Genomic DNA, 13,643 nt, shown 5'->3' on the forward strand with positions numbered 1-13,643 from the left:
ATAGATGACAAATAAGTACATTCGAGAAGTTTTTCAACATTATTACTCATTAGGGAAATGCAAACTAAAACCACAAGATATTGGAGATAATACTAAACATTAATTAGAACAGCTAAAATTTAAAAATAATGAAAATACCAAATGCTGGCAAGGAGGTGGAGATACTGGATCTCTCATACTCTTCTGGTGGAGACGTAGAAGGGTGAAGCCTCTCTGAAAAACAGCTTTTCAGTTTCTTATATAATAAAACATACACTTACCATAGAGGGCAGCAACTGCCCTCATCTGCATTTATCCCAGCACAATGAAAACATGTCCACAACAAACCTGCACACAAATGTTCACACCAACTTTATTTGTGATAACCAAACCTGGAAACAACCCAATGTCTTTGGAAGCATGAATGTCTAGACTTAAGTACATCTGTACACTGGGACACCATTCAACAATACAAAGGAATGAGCAATTAATACACACAACAGCTTGGATGAGTCACATAGGCTTTATGCTGAATGAAAAAAAGCCAATCTTAGATTACATTTGCTGATGATGTACTATATGTTGGCTAATTGAATTTAAATTTAAAAAATTTTTAAAAAGAAGTTTACATTACATACTGCATGATTCCATTTATATAACCCTAAGGAGATGACAAACGTATAGAGATATAAAGAAAAGTGATTTATAGGGAACAGAGATGGGGACAGTATGCAGGTGTGACTGTAAAGAGGTAAGGTGAGAGGGTTGCTTCATGGGTTGCTTATGACAGTGGTTACACAAATCTATACATGAGATAAAAATGCGTAGACTTATATGCACACACACACACAAACATACCTAAACGAATACAGGTAAAAACTTGTGACATTTGCTTAAGATCTCATATAATGCCTATTTCCTGGCTTTTTTAAAAAAGATTTTATTTATTTATTCATGAGAGACACAGATAGAGGCAGAGACATAGACAGAGGGAGAAGCAGGCTCCATGCAGGGAGCCCGATGCAGGACTCGGTCCTGGGACCCCAGGATCATGCCCTGAGCCAAAGGCAGACACTCAACTGCTGAGCCACCCAGGGATCCCAATTTCCTGGTTTTGTTACCACACTATAGTCATGCAAGGTGTTTCTATTGAAGGCAGTACTAGGACCCTCTGTATGATTTTTGTAACTTTCTGTGGGGCTATAATTATTTCAAAATAAAATTTTCTTTTTTTAAGATTTAATTTCTAAGTAATGTCTACACTCAATTTGGGGCTCAAACTCACAACTCTGAGGTCAAGAGTCTCATGCTCTACCCAACAGAGCCATTAGGCATCCCGAAAATGAAACTTTCTGAAAGAAAATCTAGAAGCTAATTGCTAGATAATCAAGAATCTATAAAGTATACCAAGATCCTTTGAGTCAAAGGCTATCTCATGGAGAAGCAATACCTTCTCAGGATGCCTGGGTGGCTCAGCAGTTGGGCATCTGTCTTGGGCTCAGGGCAGAATCTTGGAGTCTTGGAATCGAGTCCTGCATCGAGTCTTGGGCTCCCTGCATGGGGCTTGCTTCTCCCTCTGCCTATGTCTCTGCCTCTCTGTGTCTCTCATGAATAAATAAAATCTTAAAAAAAAGAAGAAGAAGTGATATCTTCTCTGAAACTTCAGAGAAAAGATTACTCTTTGTGTGAGCTCCATCAACTTCTGGTGATGCAATGCCTTCATTCAGTGGTCCAAGTTCTTCCTACTGGAAGTAGGAATTTCCTACCTACCAATCCTAGTCATTGGCAATTGGCCTTGGGAGCCTGAAAGAAGAGAAAGGCAGGACCTGGAGGTGTGTGGATGGGGAGTGGCTGTGTAAGTGCATGTTCTTGTCTATGTGTGTATGTGTTCACGCATGAATAGGTGGAGGTCATGGGAGAGGGAGTTTCTGAGAAAGAAGTTATCAGTTACTTATTCCTTCAGAGTTGGCTCCAAGTACATAGTGGTTGGACTGATCCAAGATTGCGAGTTCAGTCCCTTGGGACTGACTTAGTTTTGTTCCAAAACCATGAATGTTCTCTCAACCCCCTGGATCCAAAGGGGCCTGGAAATAGAATTACAGTCGATCCATACTAGTCCATAGATAACCCGCAGCGTAGGTGCGTGTGATCTACTATCACAGGGTAACATTCCTGGTGAGATGGAAAATTGCACTTCTGAGTCCTATAGCACCAGACTTGAATTCTGGCCTTAACATTCACTAGGCGTGGGACCAGGAGCGCTTGATTTAACTTCTCTGAGCCAGAGCATTATACTAGTTAAAATCAGTTCATACTTTTTTTTGGCACTTTCTATGTGTAAGGCACTACACAAAGCACTCACCTACCTCATAACTTTCCTGAATGATTTAAGAGAGGTTATAAATCTTAAATTGCCTGATGGAATACACATATCAAGAAAACAATTGATAAAGTCTGCACTTAAATATTATCTCTATTATTATAGTAACCAAGATGAGAAGGGAACACATTTCTCCCATGGTGCCATCTCTGAAAATAGATTTTCAAATGTTGGTTTTTAAACAGTGAAACAAGTCTAACTAGCTGCTAATCATTAAGTGTGCTCTGCACTGGACATTAGTCAGGGTCCCTGAAAACTCCAGCACAAAGAATTTATGTGTGTGCTGGCGCACGACTTGAAGTTGGATTTCTCCTTAAGATACTCAAAAGAGTAGGTCGTTCCTTCAGTGTTAGCAACTTAGAAAACACAGAGCTGTTTCATTTCATCTAATTATGCAATGATGCATCAGCCAAAGTAAATACAAAGAATATAGTCAAGCAAAAATGCAAGGAGCATCAATGAGATGTAGACTCGAAACAAGTTAAATTACTTAAGTAAGGGTTTGGCTGAATTGTGAAGTAAAATGCCAAGTAAGATCTGATGCTGATGCATGATCTATAACACAGGAGAAGGGCTGATTTGGAGGAATTTTGTTAATTTAGGATATTAATCCTCCTCGGACTTGGCAAATATGAATCCAGGGTATGTTGACTTCTGCATGCTAATGTTTTGTCCTTGCTTTTAGCCTGAGGATGGGGGTGCGGTGCCTTCAAACCTTGAGGGTGGTGGTGTGTTGGTGAAGGTGATGGTTATGGTGATGGTGGTGGTGATGGTTATGGTGATGGTGGTGGTAGTGGTGATGGTGATGATAATAGTGTTGGTGACAGTGGTGAGATGGTTGTAGGTATACATGTGTGTGTGTGGGGGGTATTGTTATAACCAACACCTTAGATTGAGAAAACTACATCCTTAACTCTCATTAAAAAGGGTCCCAATAGACAACTACAAAATAGCAGCTTAAACAGATGAAATCCAGAGAATTCCAAAAAGGTCTTCTTCAAATATTCTATCCCTTCCTTTACCTCTTTCATCTTCTTCCCTGGAGCTCAATGAAATCTTCGGATTTCTGAGTTTAATTTTATGTTATAGTTTTTATGAAATCCAACATATGTTTTCAAAGGCCATTTGCAGCTACCTTGGCTTGGGCTTGACTGTTTCTCTATCTGGAGGGAAATAAGATAAATGCATAATTACATAAGGACCCCCATTTTCCACTTTGTCCCATGTCACTTTATGCTGTGGAGGTACAGACATGGGTTTTTTGGGAGAACATTTGAAATCAAATACATCTGTTTGAATTCATTTTGCACATAGAAGTTCCAAGCCCTAAGTAAAATGGAAAAACTAATTTTTTCGTGGTTTTCAAAGCAAGTAAAATGGCCCAAATCACTTCTAATTCTTAATCCCTAGTGTGATCGCTAGGTTGTTGATGATCCACGAGAGTTTTTTCCAAATAAGTTACTTCCACAATTTGGGCTCTTATTCCTCTTCCTCAGCTTTTCCTTCAACATAGTTGTTGAGTCTCAAATGTCTAGATACCCCTTAAATCTCTGGTTTCAACTAACCCTATTGGCAAGTACCTGCCTACCAGTTTGCTTTTTAAGTTACATTTTAGACTCTTTAAACCAAAGAGAAACATCTGGAAAGCTGACAAGTTTTAGAAATTCATTGAGAGGAAAAAAAAGAATTCATTGAGAAGTCTAAAAAATAATTCAAATGAGCTTTATTCCTAAGCTGAGGTTTAATTAACCAATGTTAATTCTCAAAAAAAAAAAAAATTCCGATATTCCAAAGTGCAAGTACACTGAGGTTTACATATCAAATGCTTAAAAGAAACATTGAACTACAACTGCTTTTCTATATCCACTTTTAGGAAGGACGAAATAAACAAAAAACAGAGAAAATTAGTAATTTCTGGGATTTTGTAAGGGAAACTAGCAAGAAAAAAAAATACCTTTCCAGGGAATTTTCGAGGATTCATATAGGATAAACCCAATCTCTTGTACCTTTTACTCTTCAATTCACAGGGCTTTATAAAGGGAGCTGCTATTCAGAACAAGAATCCCAAAAATCTTCAAACATGAAAACAAAAGTCTACTGCTATGTAGCAAATCAATCTTCATTGATTCATCTAATATATGACTCTTGAATGGCTCCTATGTCCCTGGCCATATTTGAAGGAGAAGACCTTCTTTGTGAGGCTGGTTCTGCATACTGCTAGGTTCTTGTCTGCTCTGAGGTCTCACCTGAGATGATTACTGGATAGCTCTACTTTGATCCTGCAAACTCAGGCTATTTTAAGTTGAAATCGTTACCTCCTAAAATACCCCCTTCTTTTTTTGTCTTGCAAGTAACCAGAATGCATTAACGGTAAATTAAGAAAAACACGTTATCATAAGGATAAAGAAGAAACCTTGTAAAATCAAGGACAAGAAGTATAGTCAAGCCCCATGAGGGACAAGAGTCAGGAAATCGAAAGCATCTAAAACCAGGGCAGTCCTTCTGCCCTTTTCCATTTGTCTCTCTGCCAACCCATAGTTCTCTTGTCCCGGCTTCTTCCCTTAATTTTCTCTCTCCCTTTCTCTTTCTTTTTGTCTCTCTCTTCCATCTTTCTCTGTTTCTCAACACCAAAGAATAGCTGCTCCTCCATTCCTAAAATTTCATGTTCTCCCAGTTCAAGTTCTAACCAAGGCTATTTAATGACATCAATTTCAACTCCAAATTCTCAGGAAAGAAAAATCTTATTGATATAGTTTAGCTATGAAGCTAAATATATACATATATATCCTATATATATATATATACACATATTGAGAGAGAGGGAGAGGGAGGAGATATGTACATACCTCTATATAGGATATGTACATATAGGACACCTATTATATATATATATATGTTTATATATAGATCATATATCTATATATATATTTATATCTATCCTAGGCCAGCATTTCCTTGACCCTATAGGCAGTATAGTATACTGATTGGAGCATTTACTGTTCATATGACTCTGATCAAGTCACTTACCTCCCTGTATTTTACTTTCTTTGTCTATAAAATCGTGCAATTAAAATGCATATCACATAAAATTGCTATGAATATTAAATAAGAGGATATATATAAGAAATTAGTAATAGTCTAAGCATAGAATATGCTAAAATAAAATGTTATTTATGACTACTACTCTATGATTATTTTGAGTCAATTGTTTGGCAATTGCCTGAACACATTTTCTCAAGGAAACATTATATATGGTTGTTGGTTTCCCAGTTCTATCAAGTCAAAGCTTTAAAACTCAAATACCCTCAGGTCCCACCAGCCCATTAAAAATGTTACTTCATTAAATCAAAATTTTATCTAGCTCAGTGCCCCACCTGTGTAACTGTGTAATGATATAGTCCCAATACATTCTCTTTAAATTCTCCTCCAGTTTATTTTTTCAGAAGATTCCAGATATTTCAAATGTACTCACCAGCATCCCTCTCCTGCTTGTTGGCTCAAGTTCCTGATGTGATGTTGTACACTGTGAATCTATCTGTGGCCATAAGAAAGAACCTTGTCATTAGACTGCTATGTATACAAACTCTCATGGAGAACACTTCTGCTTTATCAAGGATGACATCTGTCTCTGTCCCTACATTGCCAATGTTCACCCCATCCCAGGTGCAAAATGGCTCTGATATCACCTCAGTGTTTACTGCTTCAGAGCCACACAGGTTTTCGCACATGCATGGATAGAATGCATATAATGATTATGGTACAGGCTTCAGAATCAGATTGTCCAGTTAAACTCCTTTCCATCATAGACTAGCTGTGTGACTGCTGGTAAGTTATTTAATTTCCTTGAGGCTCGATAAGGAAACTTGTTATATCACACACCAATAGGTCTAGTTGCAAGCCAACTCCAGAGCTGGTTAATTCTACAGCTCAATGATCTTGTCAAGGGCCCAATTGTCTTTCAATTTTTGGTTCTGCCATCTTTGTTGTGTTCTTATCGAGTTGTAGTTTATCCTACACAGGAAAGATAACAGCCAATAGAAAGAAAAGAATTGTTTCATCTTTGTGTGTTTCCCTTTAAGAATTGATGAAATCTTTCCTAGAAATCCCTCTGCAGATTTCCATTTACTATACATTGGCCAGAATTGTATCAAAGCCCATGCTTAAATCATAACTTGGACCAATGTTGGTTTTCTCCACGGAGCTAGGGCCTAGCTCCTTACAAGCACAGGGAATGTGGGAAAACCAAGCCAGATCAGACTTTCAGTGAGGAAGAAGAGGAGGACCAACTTCTGGGTGGAAACCAACAATATCTGCTAGTCTGTATAACACCATTAAATATTACACCAGGCAGAAACAGGTCAGAAATGTAACCTTTAAAGTATTTTATGTAATTGTATTGGGTGGTGTGTCATAAGGCTTTAAGAAGTTGATGTGTGCATTAAGAAGGGATTTTTATTAGGTGGATGTTAGAGATGGAGAGAGAGGCCAGGGGACAGTGTGTCTAAAGGCACAGAGACTTAAGACATAAAAGCACGTCCAGGGAATTACAAATATTAGCATGCCTGTAGTAAATAATGCAAGCAGAGAGCAGAGGTAAATTAGGATAGAGAGGTAGGCAAGGGGTGGATCATTCTGCTAAGGAGTCTGGACTTCATCCTACAGGAATGAGAGTGCCATGATGGGTATTTTAGAAAAATCACACTGCTGGACATGTGGAAGAGGAGTGAGTCTGAAGGATGAGTGGTCAGTGAGGAAGCCCTCCCAAAAGATCAGGAAGGAAAATGCGGATAAAGTATGAGGGTAAAGAGGAGTGGACAGTTGAGGGATATCTAATAGGTATAATCAATAGAATTTAATGACCAATGAAGTTAGAATGGCCTAGATCTGCCTGATATGGGAAGCAGAGTTTTCTAAAAAAAATTAAATAAAATAAAATAAAATAAAATAAAATAAAATAAAATAAAATAAAATAAAATAATGGGATTTTATTTTAACTCTATTTTTATTCTAATAGGGTGGACTAAAAGCATTTGTTTGAACTTGTGCTCCAGTGAAAGATTACATCAAGACTGGCAGAGTCGACCTTAACACAATGGGCTTTGGGACAAAACCCTTGACAAAATTATGAAGTTTAACTTCCAACGTCTTTAATGTCCTCTTTCTGTTTTGTGACATTCTCAAAATATAACCAGCCAATTACTATTTTTTGAGCATTTATTCTGTGCCATATTATAAAACAGAATTTACCATACAATGCCAGTATCTCAACTCAGGAGATGTGGTACAGTGTCTGCAAAGATGGTGGCCCAGAATTCCTCCTGCCTCTGATTGTACATGCCATTTCTCCCAACAAGAGTTGGAATCCATTTCCTGTCCTCTGGAATAATAACTTGTAATGACCAATAAAATGTAGCAAAAAAGACACATGAGTTCTGGAGCCTAGACCTTCAGAGGCCTTGCTTTCTTGGATTTCTGAGCTATTGTGTTAAGAAGCTGACAGATCTGCTGGAGAGACCACATAGAGAGACAAAGTCCCAGCCAGCACCAAGTTGTCCCACCAGAGGTACTAACCATGGAGGTGAGACTAATTTGGATCTTCCCACTCAGTCAATTCTCCAGATGACTGATACTTATGTGTAACCCCAGGTGAGACCAACGGAAGTACTCTCCAGCTTAGCCAGGACCATGTTGTAGAATTGTAGGTAAATAAGTAGTTATTATTTAAAGCTACTAAATTTTGGGGTGGTTTATTATACAGTGATAAATAACTGATAAATAAAGTAAAGAAATTAATTTTAAATATAGCAAAGCTAGGATCTTAAGGACTAAATACAGATCTGGTCACTTTTTTTTCCTTAAGAGAATCAGAAAGAGGGCCATATCTATATAAATGAATCGGTCCATTAGCTAGCATTAATCTATTTATTGCCATGTGGAATGGTTGTTACATAGACCACAAAGTAGAAGGCATAGAGCCTGAAATTTAGTAGAAGAAAGCATATTCATACAAGAAGACAGCACACTGTATAATAATTTGTGATAGTGAAATCTAAGCATTGCGACAAGTCAGTGTGGTATATATCTCAGGCGGATACCCCACAGTGTTTCAAGTACATAGTCAGGGATGACACAAACCTATTAGAAAGCTGAGGGATGAGCCTCCTGGGTCTTACTACTTTTTTTTCAGATTTTATTTATTTATTCATGAGAGACACACAGACAGAGGCAGAGATCTAGGCAGAGGGAGAAGCAGGCTCCACACAGGGAGCCTGATGTAGGACTTGATCCCAGGACTGTGGGATCACACCCTGAGCCAAAGGCAGATGCTCAACTGCTGAGCCACCCAGGTGTCCTGTCTTACTTAAAAGAAAAAAAAGATTTATTTGTGTATTTTTAGAGAGAGAGAGGAGGAGAGGCAGAAGGAGAGGGAAAGGGAGAGAGAGAAACCTAAGCAGACTCCCTGCTGAGCACAGATACCCAAATTGGGGTTTGATCTTACAACCCAGAGATCGTGACCTGAGCCTAAATCAAGAGTCAGACACTCAACCAACTGAGCCACTCAGGCACTCCTGGGTCTTATTTATTTAAACCATGCAAGAGTCAGGTCTATTTGGCCTGTGCCATCTTTTGTAAGTGAAACTGTGGTGGACACTGATTCCCACAGAAATGACTAAGATACATGGTTTGGAAAGTCTTTGCCATTTTTTCCTGGCAAGTTTCTTCTACATATGAGTTTATCTGAAATTAATGATTCTTATAAGGAATTTTAAGCTTGAAGAAGGTAAATCCACAAATAACCTGTAGTTAGACTCAGTTCCAGAGAACATGCCAAGGAGCATGAACAAATGTATCTCATCAAACAGAGCCTCTACCTGATTTCAAAATATAAAGCTACAATTATTACAGTAATCAAGACAGTGTAAAATGAATGTGAGGATTCACATGGATCAATAAAACAGAATAGAAAGTCAAGATAAAAAAGCTCATATTTTTGGGCAAAGTTGCCAAAGTAGTTCAATGATGGAAGGATAATTTTTCAACAAATATTGCTGGGACAACTAGATATGCATATGCCAAAAAATGAAAATTCAACCCTTACCTCACACCATATACAAAAATCAACTCAAAATGGAATATTGACCTAAATGTAAAAGTTAACATTTTGAAACTTCTAGGAAAAAAACACAAGAAGAAATCTTTTTTTTTTAAACATTTTATTTATTTATTCATGAGAGACATGGAGAGAGGCAGAGACATAGGCAGAGGGAGAAGCAGGTTCCCTGCAGGGGGCCCAATGCAGGACTTGATCCCTAGACCAAGATCACGCCCTGAGCCAAAGGCAGCCACTCAAGTGCTGAGCCACTCAGGCATCCCTAAACATAGGAGGAAATCTTTGTAAACTTGAGGTGTGTAGGCAAAGACTACTTAAATATGACACCAAAATTATAATGGCAATTTATTTCATATATTAGAATTTGTACAAATTAATAACTTTTGCCTTTCAAAAGATACCATTAAAAAATGAAAATATAATCCACAGACTGGGAGAATATATATATATATTTACATTATATTATATATTATATATTATATTTATATATATTTACATATATTATATATAATATATATAATTTCTATATAATAGAAAACTTCTATTTAGAATATATATAGAATTCTTACAACTCAGTTACAAGACACCAAACAATCTAATTTTAAAATAGGTAAAATATTTCATTACATATTTTACCAAAAAAGAAATATAAGTAGTTAACAAACCTATGAAAAGACCTGCAAGCCCACTAAAATGTCTATACTTTAAAAAAAGGAGAGCCAATACCATGGATCCATAATAAAACTTAAATGAATCTCAAAAACTTATGCTAAGTGAAAGAAAAATCCAGACAGAGTGATACTATTGATATCAAATGTCTATAAATGGTAATTCTATAGAGTCAGAAAGATTACCCATCATCTAGGGCCGGGGTGGGAGCCAGCACTGACTGTAGATGAGCACAAGGGAACTCTTTGGAGTGATGGAAACATTCCAAAACTGGATTATAATGACAGCTGCATAACTTTATAACTTTATAAAAATAAGGCAAAACAAAACATTGAATTGTGCACTTGCAATGGGTAAATCTTAAGATATGTAAATTACATTTCAAAAATCCTATTTTTTAGCTAGGAAAAAATAATGATATAAAGAAAAAAAAAAGAAACTCTGAACAACAGGTACATGAAATTTCATGAGATAGGCCATGTGAAAAATACACTATGAAGTTTTGAGCCAGATGTGAACTATGGCAATAATAATGACAATGATATGAGATGTTGTAATTGCAGAAAATAAATTTTTAAATGTATCAATTTAAGGTGAATTTAGTGACCAGAAGAATCTACATTAGACATAAAGAGGATATTAAAAGCTTTTTAGAACTTCTCTCTAGGATCATCCAAAATGGAGCCTCTTACAGCTTACCCTTTAAGACGTTCAGGGTCAAAAGCAAAGGTATTTGCAGTTTTACTGTCTATGGTTCTATGCACAGTAATGCTATTTCTTCTACAACTAAAATTCCTAAAACCTAAAATCAACAGCTTTTATACCTTTGAAGTGAAAGATGCAAAAGGAAGAACAGTTTCTCTGGAAAAGTTTAAAGGCAAAGTTACACTAGTTGTAAACGTGGCCAGTGACTGCCAACTCAGAGACAGAAATTACTTAGCAGTGCAGGAACTGCACAAGGAGTTTGGACCATTCCACTTCAGCGTCCTGGCCTTCCCATGCAATCAGTTCGGAGAATCGGAGCCCTTCCCAAGCAAGGAAGTGGTGTCTTTTGCAAGAAATAACTATGGAGCGACATTCCCCATCTTCCACAAGATTAAGATCCTAGGATCTGAAGCGGACCCTGCATTTAGATTTCTTGTTGATTCTTCAAAGAAGGAACCAAGGTGGAATTTTTGGAAGTATCTGGTCAACCCTGAGGAACAAGTTGTGAAGTCTTGGAGGCCAGAGGAACCCATTGAAGTCATCAGGCCTGAGATAGCAGCGCTGGTTACACAAATGATCCTAAGAAAGAAAGACGACCTATGAACATGGCAGTGAGTCATTCGAATGCAATAATTGGAATATAGACATGTTTGTAGGGGGCTATGGTCTCATCTAAACAATTCTGACAATTAAATGTGGCACTGAAGGATGGGGTGTTTTGTTTGCTTTTAGGATACCGTGCCAATGAGCGGTAATGAATGTCCCCAGGACGGAGATGTTACCTAAAGCAAAAATAAAGAGTGGCTAAAGAATCAAAATGAAATATATTAAATATTTCATTTGACCATACTAAATAATTCATAATATAGAGTCACCAATGTGCTTCAATTTCCTGTTGTCCACCTTGACATTTTCTAGGATCATACTTGATGGAAATGCCAACACACTAGACCACTGTTTGAATTCAAGCCACTGTATGTGACTGAAATTTCAGGAATAACTAACTGTAAAAGGCTATTTTTATGCAATAAAATACAAAATAAACATTGAAAAATAAAAAAATAAAAAATAAAAGCTTTTTAAAGCTATAATGTTGTTAAATACTATACAGTTTTTTAAAAAATATCTGCATCACCCTCTAGTGCCATCTTGAAATCGTTTTAACTTCATCTTGACTTCTCAGATTCCAGAGAGAGTGAAAGAAGTGAGAGCCAACCAAGTTTTCCTGCTTCCTGGTTTTTAAGAGTCCTTCAGCCAACCTCAGAAAGCAGATGAGTTCAAATATGTTGCTTTCTCCTCCTCTTCACATTATTTCCATTTCCGAGATTTCTGTGTTACTACTGTATTTGGTGTGTTTTTTATGCTTGTTAGTCATTTTCATTGCCTGCTCAGCTAGTCTGGGGTCCAGTCTAGTTGCAGAGGAACCTTATGAAGTTCCTCAAGTTGGTGGGCATTCAGGAAAGCAGGAAGATGTAGTGCAGGGCAAGGAAAAGGGAGGAAGCTGGCAGGGAAATTCCCAAACCCAACTCCCAGCCCTTTTTCTGGGGTCTAGCTACTATCTTTTCCTGAGAAATTTATTTTTTTACCTAGATTTTTCTCCTCAATCATCCTACTTAGAGACATTCAAGGATGACTCACAGAGGGCCTTCAAGTTGAATCCTTCACCTCCTCTCAAATGGAACAAGCATCTAAGGGAAAGAAAAAAATTATTAGTGCCCATATATCACTTTTAAAATGAAATAGAAGACTGTATGCTTCCAACTATATAACATTCTGGAAAAGGCAAAACTATGTAGATAGTAAAAAAATCAGTGGTCGCTAGGGTTGAGGGAGGGTGGGATAAATAGCTGGAGCATAGAGGACTTCCAGGGCAATGAAACTACCCTGTACAATATTATAATGAAGGACACATGTTATGATGCATTTATCCAAACCCACCAAATACAATGCCAAGGATGAACTCTAATGTGAACTGTGGACTCTGGGTGATCATGATATGTCAACATAGGTTCATTAATCATTTTTTTAAGGTTCATTAATTATATCTAATGTACCGCATGGTAGGGGATGTTGATAGTGGGGATGCTGTATATAGGCAGGGTGAAGGGAATATAGGAAATTTCTGTACTTTCTTCTCAATTTTGTTGTGGGCAAAAATGAGCATCAGTACTCTAAAACTACTATTAAACTACTCTGAAAAATAAAGTACATTAAAAACTTTTTTAATAAGAGGAAAAAGCAGAATTGATGGGTGGAATAAATACCAAAATCCCAATGTTGTCATTTTGCTCCTGAATGGTGGTCACCAGAATTGTATGAGGTCATTCTCCTGATCTCAGCTGCAAGAGCAGGTGCTTAATGATGGTAGCCATTGTTGCTATTATTTGTGATTAGTCTTCACTGGCTTCTTTGCTTATTGCATACATCAGCCTACTCCACAGATCCATGGGGCAACCTCGAACCTGTACATCATCTTTAGAATTCAAGAAATTTCTAGACCCACAAGTAGCATGCCATTGGTACATTTCTTCCCTAACATCCATGCCCGGAACTCTTCCTGGCTCCCCAAATAGACCTTCCATTCTCCCTGCTAGTTAAACTAGCAGAAGCCAAAATAAGTACAGATACTCTGGAACAATGGAGTTAAGACAGTTACTGACAAGAAAATGGTAAATAATTGTATTTTGCTTTCTTGTTTGTGCATGAAATACCATATGACAATGTAAATTCTGGAGAATAGAATTTAGGTTTTGGTCTCCCTGTATTTTTATCAAGACTCCATTGCAAGCAGGTCACCAA

General features: G+C 37.4%; 1 protein-coding gene across 2 annotated transcripts; it reads left to right on the forward strand.

Moving 5' to 3' along the window:
• The first annotated feature begins 10,798 nt into the window (after nt 1-10,798).
• LOC112659973 (probable glutathione peroxidase 8) lies at nt 10,799-11,531 on the forward strand. Of its 2 annotated transcripts, XM_025447249.3 has the most exons (2): nt 10,818-11,021; nt 11,257-11,352. In XM_025447249.3, exons 1-2 carry the CDS (start codon nt 10,818-10,820, stop codon nt 11,350-11,352), a joined length of 300 nt encoding a protein of 99 aa, XP_025303034.1. The 2 variants fall into 2 exon arrangements, with proteins under 2 accessions (XP_025303017.1, XP_025303034.1); XM_025447232.3 differs by having other exon boundaries at nt 10,799-11,531.
• The last annotated feature ends 2,112 nt before the right edge of the window (nt 11,532-13,643 follow it).

The sequence above is a fragment of the Canis lupus genome, chromosome 35 (assembly GCF_003254725.2).
Source record: "Canis lupus dingo isolate Sandy chromosome 35, ASM325472v2, whole genome shotgun sequence".
NCBI lineage: Eukaryota > Metazoa > Chordata > Mammalia > Carnivora > Canidae > Canis > Canis lupus.

Excerpts from the sequence above, each read along its gene's own strand:
- LOC112659973 (XM_025447232.3), top strand. The coding sequence starts at position 10,818 with ATGGAGCCTCTTACAGCTTACCCTTTAAGACGTTCAGGGTCAAAAGCA.